This window comes from Peromyscus californicus, unplaced genomic scaffold (assembly GCF_007827085.1).
Source record: "Peromyscus californicus insignis strain IS unplaced genomic scaffold, ASM782708v3 Scaffold_4__1_contigs__length_199733344, whole genome shotgun sequence".
Lineage (NCBI taxonomy): Eukaryota > Metazoa > Chordata > Mammalia > Rodentia > Cricetidae > Peromyscus > Peromyscus californicus.
Genome location: NW_026294562.1, coordinates 75,203,814 through 75,218,161, shown reverse-complemented (window position 1 = coordinate 75,218,161; position 14,348 = coordinate 75,203,814). Strand labels below are relative to the sequence as shown.

Genomic DNA, 14,348 nt, shown 5'->3' with positions numbered 1-14,348 from the left:
GCAAGCAGGTGCTTCATATGATTGGGTGAGGGTGTGTAACCTTTGAGTTTACTGGTTGGGGGTTACAGTTATCAATTTTGGACAGGCCTGGACAAGTCCCAGGCTTTGTCCTTGAGCTGCCATGAGGGCTGGCTGGCCTCGCATGTTTACATTGACCCATGCACGTAGCTCTAAGTTGGTGAGGGGTCCCAGACAGTGAACAACTGGCTGAACCTTGAGCAGTCAGAGTACGTGCAGAAAGGGAGCTACTGCAAGGACTATGTCTTTTGTTCATGGCCCTCCCAGAAACTACTTGCTCAAGTCTCAGGAAACTGAAATTGAGGCCTGGTCTCTGAGAGAAGACTGACAGCCTGCTATGGCGTCTGCTTGGTCCTTTCAGTACCAACTCTCACTTTCTTCTGACTAACCACACTGGAAAAAGGTAGTCACCAGGAGAAGGAAGCCAGCTTCTAATAGGCGACGGGCAGGAAAGCATTAGACCTTCCTGCGTGGGGTGACTTCTGCCTCTGCCCTACATATCTGATCTATTAGCCAAAGCCCTTTCCCCCACTGAGGCTCTGTTCCCACCCCCCGAGGTCCTGAGTCATTATTTTAACTACCCCCAAGGAGGTTTAGCACCCTCAGAGCTTTATAGCTCTCTGCTTTCCAGTTCACTGCTCAGTGATGGCTTGTGGAGTCGTGATCCTCCTGTGCAGCTGGGGTAAGGCTTGGTGTGGGGAGGAGGTCTGTGGGTCATCTCTGCCTGGCAGGCTAACTGGGGACTGTAGATCATCTCCAACAGCTCTTAGGAAGAAGCAAGGGCAGGACAGGGGTTGGAATCAAAGGGAGGAGGGTAGGTGACTTTGTAGGTGACTTTGTAGGAAGCTATGCCTGTATGCAGAGCGAACGGCTTTTCTAAAGAGTCACATTCTCCAAAGCTTCCCATTTTTAGAGGCCCATATACAGAGGTGTAGAGGGGAGGCAACAGAAGCCACCAGGTAGGAGAAAAGGTTGGATTCCACCTCTCTAGGCCTGGGTGTTCTCCAAGTCTTGACTTCAGGTAGGCAGGTCCCACCACTATCAAGAGAATAGTCCACAATTTGAAGTCTGTAGTGGGACCTCATTCGTGTATCAAATTTACACAGAAGCCTGGATTTGCAGATTTGCAGCCTCTCTTTAGAGATGGCAGGTCTGGGTACCGAGCCTGCTCATGGCTGCCCTGTTAGAAAGAGCTCTGTGGATTCTCCATTCCCTGGTGCCTGCCAACTACACCATTTCACTTTCTGCTGCCCCTGTGTTGTCCATGAGGGTTTGAGCCTCCTAAGAAGCGGAACCACTTAAGGCAGAAATGTAAGTGTGTGAAACTCCTGAGCACGTGGCCATAGAGTTCCAGCTCTCTGAATATCTGAGCCCCAAGTTCAAACGTCTCTCTGGCACGGACTCAGACAAATAACCATTTTGGAGTGTCCTTGCTCCTGATGTTGTGGCACAGAATGCAGAATCCAGAGACCCCCTGAGGGTTTGGGCTTAGTCATCAACAAGGGGTGTATGACCTGATAAGGACTGGGAGAACATGCTGGGATCTTGTGTGCACTAGCTAATGGCTGTACTGTGAGGGGAGCTGGGAATATAGCCTAGCAAGTCCGAGGCTCTAAACTCAGACTCCGGTACTAAAACTGGGGAGTGAGGTATTCCGCGGCTAACACAGTAGACGGCCTAATTCCAGATCCCGATGTCCTTTGGTGGCCTGGAGGGGACATTCCCCTGAACCGCTGCCATTTGCATCGGGCTTGTTCTTTGTTTTGTTCCTTTCTTACATTTTTGGTTGTGAGCCTGGTCTTTAATGGCTGAGACATCTGCACGTTGCCCTGGCTGGCCTGGAACTCACGCTACTGTAGACCAGGCCAGCATGGAATCTGCAGTATCTTCATGCCTCTGCCTCCCAAGGGCTGAGATTGGAGGCATGCACCACCACATCTGTTAGGTTTGGCTCTTTGCTTATTTTTTTTTAAGTGTTACATCTTTATTTTGTGTGCATATATGTGCTTGGGGGTACAGAGGTATGGGTGTGGTTGCAGGGGTGTGGGTGCAGGGGTGTGGGTGCAGGGGTGTGGGTGTGGGTACAGGAGTGTGGGTGTGGGTACAGGGGTATGGGTGTGGGTGCAGGGGTGTGGGTGTGGGTACAGGAGTGTGAGTGTGGGTGTGGGTGCAGGGGTGTGGGTACAGCGGTGTGGGTGTGGGTGCAGGGGTGTGGGTGTGGGTACAGGGGTATGGGTGTGGGTGTGGGTGTGTGGGTACAGGGGTGTGGGTGTGGGTACAGGAGTGTGGGTGTGGGTACAGGGGTATGGGTGTGGGTGCAGGTGTGTGGGTGCAGGGGTGTGGGTGTGGGTACAGGAGTGTGAGTGTGGGTGTGGGTGCAGGTGTGTGGGTACAGGGGTGTGGGTGTGGGTACAGGAGTGTGAGTGTGGGTGTGGGTGCAGGGGTGTGGGTGTGGGTACAGGGGTATGGGTGTGGGTGTGGGTGCAGGTGTGTGGGTACAGGGGTGTGGGTGTGGGTGCAGGTGTGTGGGTACAGGGGTGTGGGTGTGGGTGCAGGGGTGTGAGTGTGGGTGTGGGTGCAGGTGTGTGGGTACAGGGGTGTGGGTGTGGGTGTGGGTGCAGGTGTGTGGGTACAGGGGTATGAGTGTGGGAGCAGGGGTGTGGGTGTGGGTACAGGAGTGTGAGTGTGGGTGTGGGTGCAGGTGTGTGGGTACAGGGGTGTGGGTGCAGGTGTGTGGGTACAGGGGTATGAGTGTGGGAGCAGGGGTGTGGGTGTGGGTACAGGAGTGTGAGTGTGGGTGTGGGTGCAGGGGTGTGGGTGCAGGGGTGTGGGTGTGGGTGCAGGGGTGTGGGTGTGAGAGTACCAAGGCCTGCAGGTGGGGGTCAGAGGACAACTTATAGGAGTTAGTCTGCTCCTTCCGCCATGGGAATCCCAGGGATCAGATTCAGGTCATCAGGCGTGGTGGCAGGCCAGCTGAGCCACCTCACTGGCCTGGGTTTGGTTATTTCTGAGAGAGAGGGGAAGGATGAGGAACACCCAGATGACTAGCCTGGAACCGCAGTGGAAACACAGCGGGAGGAGCGGGCTTGGCTCTCTTGCGACACTTAAAACTGCAGCAGGGTGGAGTACCAAGAGACCGGGAGGCCCTTGGGCGTTTGACATCTTCGATGACTTCCAACCCTCCTACCCCCTGAATTCCCTAGTCCTGGCTTCCTGTGATGGGTCCAACCTGGATGTGGAGAAGCCCATCGTGTTCAGAGAGAATGCAGCCGGCTTTGGGCAGACTGTGGTCCAGTTTGGTGGATCTCGGTAAGAAGACCCTGCCTGCTCTCCTATGCCCACCCCTTTTGGGTCTTGTAGGCAGGTAGTTGCTGGTGGCACACGGGAGAAATGTGCCTTGGGTGAGAGCGAAGTCCTCTCCTGTCTCTTCTGAGGCCCCTGACACCATTTGGGCCCAGGAAGGACGGCAAAACTGGAGGTGAGGCCTAGCTTTGCCCAGGAGCCTCTGAACCTCCCTCCATCTGGGGCTTCTCTGGGTGTGGCCAGGGTAACTGCCCCAACCTACACTCACTACACTTGCAGTCTACTGTTCTGCTCTGAGGCCCCTGGACTGCTAATGGTTTAACCTTTGCTTTTGTGTCTTGGAAGGAAGGGAGGATGGAAGCAGAGAGCATGCTGGGGGTTGGAGGTCTTGGCCCACAAACCAACTTAGCTCTCAGCATTTCTCTGCAGATACTGCATTTTTGCCCAGTGGCCACTGTGCCGTCCTCCCGTGGCATGAGCTGGGCATGGTCAAGGTTGATGAAATTACCCCAAAAGCTTGAGGGATTGAGGGGTTGCTTAGAAACTACCAAGAGACTAGGAGACGGGATAATCTCGCCCCAACCCCAGGAGGCCCCACATTCTTATTTTGCATCGATAGCCACAAATGTATACCTGCTCCCCTGCCCCCTCCCATGCACTCCTAGTCTCTTGTCCCAGAAACGAGGACCAAAGGATTTCAAGTCACATGCCACAGGGGTATAAATCAAAGTGTGGAGGCCCAGGGAGGAAGGGAGCGAACCCAGGAGGGAATTCCAGACTGCTCCACAGGGGAGGTGGTAGTGAGCCTGAGAACACCAGGTTTCACAGGCCAACAGGGAGCCGCAGAAGCCCCTAGATTCTGTATAGCCACCCCTTCACCCAGCCGGCAAGCTGGAGAGATGGAAAAGCATCAGCTGCAGACTCTAGGTTCCAGGGTCTTGGGTTTTTGTTTTGTTTTTAAATGTATGTAATGCATAGACTGGTGCACGAATCTAAAGGGTCCAAATCACTGATGTGTTTACACACATATATGCCAGGGTAGCTGTTGTTCAGATCAGCTCATAGTCTATGCCATCTTACCCCTGATGGGCACCAACACCCAATAAATCGGAAGGTAGCCATCATCCCCACATCTCTCACCAGAAATTTGTTTTTAGGTTCCATTAGTAATTTTCTGATTGCTACAAAGCTACAGTTTGTCCTGAAAAAAAAAATTTAATAATGGAAACACTAAAAAGATTGAATTTCTTTAGAAAAAACGAGTTTGACAAAGCAAAATCAAGTTTGTTCTTCATCATTGCCACCAAGTCCCAAACCCTGTAGCCAGCCGTTAGGGTTTCCTCAGGGCCCCTTGAATCATGCATGACACACAGAATTGTAACTTTCTGTAAAGCAACCTCTTGAGGAAAGAACCTTTAGAAGCCCATTGGATTAAGACCGGCTTGGTTGATGAAAAGATATCAATATTTGTTTGCTTTTCTTGTCTGGGTGGGGAGACAGTTGGTAGTGATAAAATGTTTCCAATTAAAAAATATCCCCTTGAGGTATTTTTCAAGAAAACTATTTACATTTCTGCTATGAGGTTTAGATACAGATCTGATATAACCATGTTAAATTGTCCAATTTAAACTGCTTACATTATATTGAAATTTTCCAGTTAACTATAATCACCTTCGTTTGGAAAGCTTATGGTCTCAAAAAGTTGTTCCACTGAACTCAAGGTGACTATTTCTCAGGTGGCTCAGAATGGCAGATTCATAATGTGTTTCCATGACTGGGAAATGTCATTTTTGGTGCAATTTTTTTTTTTGGTAAAAAAAAATCCGAAGTATTTATTCACGCAGCTATACACATGCATGCACATGAAAAACAAGCCAGTGAGCATCCCTTACACACATGTAGACAAAACACAGGACTGACTTCTAAACTACCTCTCATGTAGAAAATGCCCCAAACTTCCTCACAGCCTTACTTCCTCATGGCAAGATAGTTCCTTGTACCCAGGGTGCTCCTGGTCCTTCTCTGACTGTGTGTTATGGTTGTTCTTCTAGACTCGTGGTGGGAGCCCCCCTGGAGCTGGTGGCAGTCAACCAAACAGGACAACTGTATGACTGTGCACCTGCCACTGGCATGTGCCAACCCATCTTACTGCCCTGTGAGTGACTGGACCCAGGGACGAGCACTCCCAGCTCTCCTAATGTGTTCCTTCAGTGGACCCCAGCTAAGACGAACCCCCTCAACGAAGTTGTGTGGTTGAGTGTGACTGTGTGTGTCTGCCTTCTCAGTTCCCCTAGAGGTTGTGAACGTGTCCCTGGGCCTGTCCCTGGTGGCTGCCACCAATCACTCCCAGTTGCTGGTGAGTTCTCTGGGTCCCCAGAGGGTCATGAGAGGCATAGCAGGGACTGGAGGAGGCTGAGGGTAGAGATGGGAGTCTGGGTGGAAGAGCATGCCTGGGGAGCACTGCTCATGGAGGCGGTCTCTGTCTTCAGGCCTGTGGTCCAACTGCGCAGAGAGCTTGTGCGAAGAACATGTATGCAAAAGGTTTCTGCCTCGTTCTAGGCTCCAGCTTGCAATTTATCCAAGCGGTCCCCGATACCCTGCCAGGTGGGTTTGTTGGACACAAGGCTTCTGGGGAGCACAGCTTGCATTGTGTGGTCAGAGAATGAGGCCTTCTTCTCTGTCCCCTTCTGTGGGGGGGGGGGGCACTGTGTGGCTGATCAGGAGCCTTGGCAAGCCCAAGAGGTGGGTGGGAGCACACTCTGGCCTGGTGACAAGGACAGCAACCCTCAGTTGGTTATGATTGGATCAGAGGAGAGCCTGGATGCTGGCCAAGCAGGGTGTGGAAATCTCACAGTTGCTGCAGGTATCTAGACACTCCTCGGTTTTCCTTTGATGGCTAACACATGTCTTAAGGAAGAGAAACCCATGAGGGAGACAGTGTGGATGGCTCATGACTAAGCTGCCGGGACTCTTCAAACTCTCTTTCTAAGGGGACCAATGACGGAGCTGCGGAAGATGTGATGTACAGTTGTGTGAGCATCAGTGTTGTCCACGGAGGATGGGACCTGGGTGCTGTCTCATTGAGAGTCAGTCTGCGTAATGGTGATATATCTAGGTTTATCTAGGTTTAAGTATTCTCATGTATTCAGGTAATAACACCTTTCTCTGGACTCTAGCTCCCTCATTGGTAAAATGGGATTAGTATTCATGTAGGTTTAAGATGAAAGGATTTAAGGTATACGAAGTGTTTAGATCCCTGCCTGGCACATAACATGTGATAACCCTTATTAGTAACATTCTGTCAAACGACTGTGTATTTGCATTAAGGGGACGGCATGGATAAATGCCTCATCTGTAGCCCAAGAGTGGCAGCCAGGAGTCACACAGGATGCTAACTGAGAGCAAGGCTTTAGAACGTTTAGTCCATGTTCAAGCAGCAGTAATAACACCCCCAGACTAAACTGTGAGATCAGAATCTCTTTGGGGAGCAGAAAGAACAGAGAAGCAGTTTCTAGGACTTTGGGAGTTGGGGAGACCGTGTCCAGCCCGAGGAGGTCAATGTCTCCTCACAGGTGTCCTGGGAAGTCACAAGGTTGGATGCCTGAAGGTAAAGAACACAGCTGCATAAACTAGGAACAAGAGAGCCAGCCGGTTTGGCAGAGGTGAAGAGAACTGTCTGACATATAGGACCGGCGCCCTATAAGGCCTCTGGGTTGTGGGCAGGATTATTTCTATTTAGCTGGTGAGAAAGCCGTGATCAGAGAGGCCCCACTGATAAAAAGAGGCCACAGCCCAGCCAACCTTTGTCTGCTTGGTTTATTGCTTGCTGTGAGATACTCAGCTCTATTCAGGAACTTGCTGTTGGAAGCCTGGTGGATACACTATAAATAAAGGGAAAGAAACAGGAGACAGTTGATAGAACTGGACATAGACCTACCTGGCCTGATAGAAAAACGAGGATGGTTGTTTTGTTATAAGGCTGAAAACACAGACAAAATTCCAGGGTGGCGACTACTCCGGTGTGTGCAGGGTCATGAGGATGGCCGTCGTGCCTACTGCATTAAGTTATTGCCACGATAAAATTGATTAATATGTACATAGATGATGAATACAGGGTCTGTCTGCCGCTTTGTGACGGTTGGCTGGGGTCACCGTCAACACTTGCAGCAGACATATCTAGGTCTGCAGACAGGATTCCTGAGGCTGCTGTGTGGAAGGCTGGACTGTGGTCACTGCAGAAGTAGTAAGGGGAAGTGGTGATCCTCTACTTCTCCCCAGCACCTCTCCGACCACCAGACGAGTTTCACACGAGCGGCCGGCCCAGAATAGCTCCAGCCATCTTTATTTATACTTCAAAAACAAGCATGTTTTCCCACACTAGCACACGTTTTTCCCTAGCAAAAACAAATAGGTCAAATGCGTTTTTCCCAACTTTTACATCAAAACATCTTTTAAACCAAAAACAATGCTTATCATTTCGCTAGTTTGGCCAAATATCGAGCCAGGTACACCCTGTCTTGACAAAGCTAAAAGGTGATACACATAGGCACACATTCTCAAGAACAATATCGCCGGGCATTGGTGGCGCACGCCTTTAATCCCAGCACTTGGGAGGCAGAGCCAGGCGGATCTCTGTGAGTTCAAGGCCAGCCTGGGCTACCAAGTGAGTTCCAGGAAAAGGCGCAAAGCTACACAGAGAAACCCTGTCTCGAATAACCAAAAAAAAAAAAAAAAGAAACAATATCATTCAAAACTTAACAAAGCGTATTTACAGAAATAGGGGTGATCTGCCTCCGGTCCTGTCAGCACTGAATCAGAACAGCTCCCAGGGTCTGGAGTGACAGCTGACGTCCCCAGATAAGAAACCTGAGAAGCATCGGCTCCCAGAGAATTTTAGGGGGAAATATTTAAGAAAAAAAAAAAGGGGGTTTCCAGGAATGATCACATCTGTCCCACGCATGACTGACAAAGTGGCACTAAAAACCGCCAAGAGAATCATCAGTATTATGAGAGAGAAGAGAGGGTGCAGGCCGCGCTACCCCCCCAGTATTCTGTGCTGTGCTGAAGTCCACTGGACCTTGCTTACTGTGACTGACCGCCTGGGACCTGCCTCATCTGGGACCCATTGAACAAGCACTCATATACTGGTCTGAAACCAGACCTCACAGTTCCCAACAGGCACCCTTGAAGTCCTGGTGAGTGGAGCAGATGAAGTGGGGGAGGAGAGTGGAGAGGGGGAAAAGTCTTTCTACTTTAATGGTGTGTGGGAGGAAAGGCTCTAATACTCGGTGCGACACCTCAGGGTTGTGCTGGTCAGCTCGCTCACCACCCCGTGGCTAACACAGGATGTAGGTGCTGGTGGAGGCAACGACAGGGTCCTGCACAGAGCCCACAACTCCAGTGTGACTATGGGGACAACCTTAAAGTCCCTGTTTATTTACGCGCATGCAGTATGTCTTTCCTCTTACAGTGTGGAGGCCAGCGATAGTATCCTTTTGAAAGTTAGGGCTGTGCAGCCTGATTTTCCCAGGAACAGATTCTGAGGCTCGAGCATGTTCTTGAGAGCATTGCTGGTGACCAAGAGGAAGGCGATCTGGGCAGAAGGCGAGTGCTGGTTAACCAGCCTTCCCTTCCTATGGGAACAGACTCTCCAGGGAGGAGTGAGGCTCCTGTGGCTGCGGAAGTGACCAAATGTCACCGCGAGAGAGCAGAAACTTCCAAGATTCCCCAGGAACCCTCCCTAGGGCTGTGAAAACTTAGAAAACTGCTGGGGAGGGACACTGAGTTCCTGGGAAGAGGTGCATTGACTCAGTTGAGCTGCCTCCAAGTTGTGCAGAGAACTCCAGGATGGCAGTTTTTATGTGCCGTCAGTCACCTGTGCTGGGGAGTCAGTGGCCTTTGAGTCACCCCTCACCATACTCCTGCTAGTAACCCTGAGTTGGACTTTGATGCAGTTGCTACTTTGGTCTGTTTGGGGCTCACTTTCTGGGGTGATTCTGTGTGTTACCAGGAAGTCTGTCACACAGCAGCAAGGTAAACAGTGAGGCAGTTCTTTATAGATCCTTCCCTGACCCGGGAGCTTGGGCACTAGTTGGCCCCATCTGTAGGTGTAACCTTAGGTAACACACCTTCGGTCCAGAGGGATTCTCGGGACGCTGAGAGCTATTGCCGGCCAGCTCCATGTAGCTAATAGTGAGTGCCTTCGCACTGCAAGGAGATGGACCTGGGGGGCACACCCATTATTCACCACAGGTGTGTTCTGCAAGCCTAGAGAATCCCTGGCACATGTGATAATGGTGACCAGAATCCTCACACGGGGCCATGCCCTGTATGAATTTAAATGTGTTTGTTGTTGCCGTAATCTGATGTGGTAGGCACTACTGTTATCCCCATCTTAGAGATAGGGAAGCCGACGTGAAGAGATATTAAACAACTTGCCTAAATTTGTCAGCTTGGAAGTGGCAGAGCTGGGGTTCAAGGATAGGCTCTTTGGTGCCAGAATGTAACCTGGAACCACCTTGCTAAATTACCTCCTGTGCTTTATAATGCCCGAGGGTATGTGTTTAAGGAGGAGTTGACTGAATTACCACAGAGTCTGCTTGGTCCCTGGCCTTTACTTCTCCCTCCCCACTTTCCCGGCCTCTTTGGAGGTGAGAGAGGACAGTACTAGGGCTTCTGCTGCCTGTGGGAAAAAGAGGCAAGGGCCCACCCTGCCTGGGAAACCCAAGACTGCGCTCCTGGCTCTGTTGAGTAAGACAGAATTCTGGGCCCCAGAAGATGGTTGTGGCCCATGCAGGCATCTGATTCCTCTCCCCTTCACTGCAGAGTGTCCAGCACAAGACATGGACATTGCTTTCCTGATTGATGGCTCTGGCAGCATCGATCAGAGTGATTTTAGCCAGATGAAGGCTTTTGTCAAAGCTTTGATGGGCCAGTTCGCGAGCACCAGCACCTCGGTGAGTACCGGACATGGTGGCCTGTGGAAGGGCGACACAGATGTAGGAGGGCGGCCTCACACAGCTGGTGGGAGAGAGAGTCCACTGGAAGAGCTCACGGCAGGGCTATGAGCCAAGGGCAAGGTGCTAGTTCAGGGCTCGTTTAAGTCCTAACCCGGAAGTTCTCCTGTGGCATTTTATATGTATCCACATGTTTTTCCACGCTGTTGAAAACCCTGAAGGAGCGGAGGATGAGAGTGCATGCTGGATATCCTAGCACCTGGGAGACTGAGGCAGCAGGGTCATGTGAATTCAGGTTCGGCTGGACCATAAAACATGACCCTTTCCAGACAAAAAAAAAAAAAAAAAAAAAAAAAAACAACCAATCAAAAAAATAAACATGCAGCAACAGCAAAGGATTTTAAGACAATTTAGCTGTGAAACCTCACTGTCGGTAACTCAGGCAAGTGAGTGGTTTCTTTATTGTATTTTCTGTATAATCCACAATATCATTATCTTTTCTGTTTGTTTGGTTTTGGTTTTTTCAAGACAGGGTTTCTCTGTTTGGAGCCTGTCCTGGAACTTGCTCTGTAAGCCAGACTGGCCTCGAACTCACAGAAACCCGCCTGCCTCTGTCTCCTGAGTGCTGGGATTAAAGGCATGCGCCACCACTGGCCGGCCAATATCTTTATCTTAAGGTATATGGGAAATGAATTATAAATCCAAAATTATTCCAAAAGAAAAGGCTGATTGACAATAACGGCAGGACCACTGGAGAGACGGCTCAGTGGGTAAAGGTGCCTGCCCCAGCAGCCTGAGGACCTGAGGTCCGTCCCTGGAACCTGCAGCGGACGGAGAGAACCAACTCCTAAAGTTGTTCTCTGACTTCTTTGTTTGTTTGCTAGTTTTTTGTTTTTTGGAGACAGGGTTTCTCTGTGTAGTTTTTTTTTTTTTGGGGGGGGGGTGCCTGTCCTGGATCTCGCTCTGTAGCCCAGGCTGGCCTCGAACTCACAGAGATCCGCTTGGCTCTGCCTCCCAAGTGCTGGGATTAAGGGAGTGTACCACCACCACCCGGCATTGTTCTCTGACTTCTACATGCACATCGTGGCATGTGTATACCTGCGCACACACGCACACACACACACACACACACACACACACACACACACACACACACTACAGAGAAGGGGTGAGGGAAAAGGTGAAGGGAGGGGAAATGGGAAGGTGGATGAGGGAAGGGACTGTGGAGAGTCCTGAACTTGGGGCTCCCTTGGCTTTTGCAGTTCTCGCTGATGCAGTACTCAAACATCCTAAAGACCCATTTCACCTTCACCAAATTCTGGAGCACCCCTAACCCCCAGAGCCTGGTGGATCCCATCGTCCAGCTGCAGGGCCTGACGTTCACAGCCACAGGCATCCAGGAAGTGGTGTGAGTCCCTTCAGCCGCCACTGCTTAATGCCGAGTCAGCCTACTTCTCAGCTCTTCTCTGGAGGCCGTGGGAGGCTCTGGAGGACTATTGGGGAGAGGACAGGCTGTAGGCAGAATGTGTCCTAGCACCTAGTTCCCATGTGCGAGACTAGACTCCTCTGCAGCTCCTCCCTTTGCCTGGTTCTAGGGACCTCAACAAGCCCTTTCTTCTAGACGTCTGGCCAGCACTAGAGCCAGGTGGTCACTACAAAACTCACTTAAGGTGGTGGGTCTGGCAGAGGGTGTGGCTCTCCTGTGAGGGAGTGAGGCTGAGTGCCTGGGGTCCTTGGCTTCCTGCACACCCTTGGGTGCTGTGCTGAAATGTGATAGGGTCATCCCAAACAGGAGATTCTCTGGCTAAATGCACTCGCTCTACTTTGTGGTAACGCTCGAACCTTGAACACAAGATGGAAAATCCAAAGGGTTCAAAGCCGCGCAGTCGCACACATCCTGGAGTCCTTCCTTAAGCACTCAGTGCTTCCCCATTGGTAGGGCCTTGGAAGAAAAAGCATTTGAAGCAGAGTGACAGTGGTTCACAACCCCAGGCCCACCCCCCCACATCCAGAATGCACTGCATCTCTCCAGCAGCCCATATCCCAGAGCCAACCTCATCTTAGCCCTGAACTCAGCTACTGCTTGGTTCTTTCTAGTGCTGACTTAATTTTCTTCCCTTCTCCCTCCCCTTCCCCTCCCTCCCTTCTTTCCCTTAAGACACTTCATTTCAAAAAGACAAAATGGTGATTTGTCTTAGTCTTAGCGTTTAGTAGGGAGTGGTGGCCCTCTAGTTCTAGCACTTGGGGGGGGGGGGTGGAGACAGGAGGATTAAAGATCAGGGTTATCCTAGGCCGACTTTGAGATCCGCTTGGGATATCTGAGACCAGTTCAGCCTGCCACACGTAAGACCTTATGTCAAACAACAACTCACAAACCCCAAAACGATGGCAACAAGATTACAGGATTGAGGGTTACCCATAACCCCTCCACATATTCTACCGTACAGGATATTAGAACAAAAACTGGGGCATGCAAATGAATCAGCGAGTTCCGTCTGCCTGGCACCGTCCAAATGCTATCACTTGCCGTCCTGCAGACTGATGGCATATGATCACAACAGGGCAAAATGGATTTTCCTCTGTTTTTACAGGAAATCTCAAATTTATAGCATGTTCCATATTTTGCTACAGTTTTGACTTTTACTTTTCAACACAGGAGCTGAAGAAGCCGAGTTAGGATTTGTCAAATTCCCTCCCTGATGTTGGAGCGGGTGGGTAGTTTCTAGCAATTATATTTGGCAGGTGTTTTTGGTATGTTCTGGGCTTGAGTGTGAAGGGACACAGGCACTTTTTAAACATCTGTTAGAGCTACCACCTGCCTGACACTCACCCACAGGCCACTCACTGTCACAAATAATCTTTCCCGTAATCAGGCACCATTTGTGCCAGTCACCAAATCTGGTGGCTTCAACAACACACATTCTTTTCTCCTAACCCAGGTGAGGATGGTGGGTCCAGCTATTTCTGCAGATGTTCTTTCATACAGCCAGAACCCAGAGAGCTCCTTCATCTACCGGGTGCTCGTGAAGGGCCGGCAGGAGGGAATGGGCTCAGCTGGGATGCTTGGGCTTGTATCTCTCTCCAGGGGCTGCTCCTGGTACCGCTAACGACCTAGCCAGGCTTCTCTTACTGTGGTTGAAAAGGATAGCCACGAATCTAGATCTGGGTTGAGAGTACTTTTGCCTGGCAATGCAAAAATAAGCCACTGCATTGATCCGGATGAAAGCGAGTCACAGGGCAGACCAGGTTCTCTGAGGGAGAGCCATTTGGAGCCATCTTTAGAGCATGCTTACGGTACAATTACTATCATTTTGCTTGGAGAGAATCAGAGGCTCGGAGAGGTTAGAGAAGCACATACAAAGGATCTCTGACTCCAAAGGCGCCCCAACCCATACTGCCTCCTAGGGATGAAGTTCAGTGGCAGAGAGACGAATATCAGCAAATATCTAATATGAACACCTGTACTATTTTTTGTTTCTAGTACAGCACTCTAAAAGGGAGCCCTTGGTTGTTTCCTCCCTTTCTTCCCCCCAAAAAAGAGGGGACAGGTGTTAGTGGAGTGGGTAAGAGGTAAGGGAATAGGTGTGAGAGTCAGGGTGAGGGTGTGTGTGTCCAAGATCTCACTGTGTAGCCTAGCCAGGCCGAAAACCATGCTCCTCCTGCCTCAGCCTCCAAAGGTTGAGATGGTGGTGGACCTGCATCACCACTGCCAACTCTGAGTAGTTTTATAGCATTGCCCGGCACAGTCTTTCTAGTGTATCCAGATGAGCTTCGGCCTTTGTAAACTGTCTTTCCAGAATCAATTAAATCTCGATAGTCATTTCCCTTTATTCTCTGACAGGAAAGAGCTATTTCATAGCAAGAATGGGGCCCGCAAAAATGCCAAGAAGATCCTAATTGTCATCACTGATGGGCAGAAATACAGAGACCCTCTGAAGTACAGTGACGTCATCCCCCAGGCAGAGAAAGCTAACATCACTCGCTATGCTATTGGGGTACAGTCTCTTCCCTCTTGCCCCCACATACCCAGCCCTCTCTACACCCAGTGAAGGTCCAGTGGGCTTCTACTGC

General features: G+C 50.5%; 1 protein-coding gene across 1 annotated transcript in view; it reads left to right on the top strand.

Annotated features, from left to right (window-relative positions):
* The first annotated feature begins 663 nt into the window (after positions 1-663).
* The window catches only part of Itgad (integrin subunit alpha D), a 30,248-nt gene continuing 16,563 nt past the window's right edge, over positions 664-14,348 (top strand). The window contains exons 1-8 of the mRNA XM_052712243.1: positions 664-700; positions 3,222-3,327; positions 5,373-5,476; positions 5,607-5,677; positions 5,811-5,925; positions 10,147-10,277; positions 11,540-11,685; positions 14,119-14,272. Coding sequence (XP_052568203.1) covers positions 664-700; positions 3,222-3,327; positions 5,373-5,476; positions 5,607-5,677; positions 5,811-5,925; positions 10,147-10,277; positions 11,540-11,685; positions 14,119-14,272 — 864 coding nt within the window. The remainder of the gene's footprint in view (positions 701-3,221; positions 3,328-5,372; positions 5,477-5,606; positions 5,678-5,810; positions 5,926-10,146; positions 10,278-11,539; positions 11,686-14,118; positions 14,273-14,348) is intronic.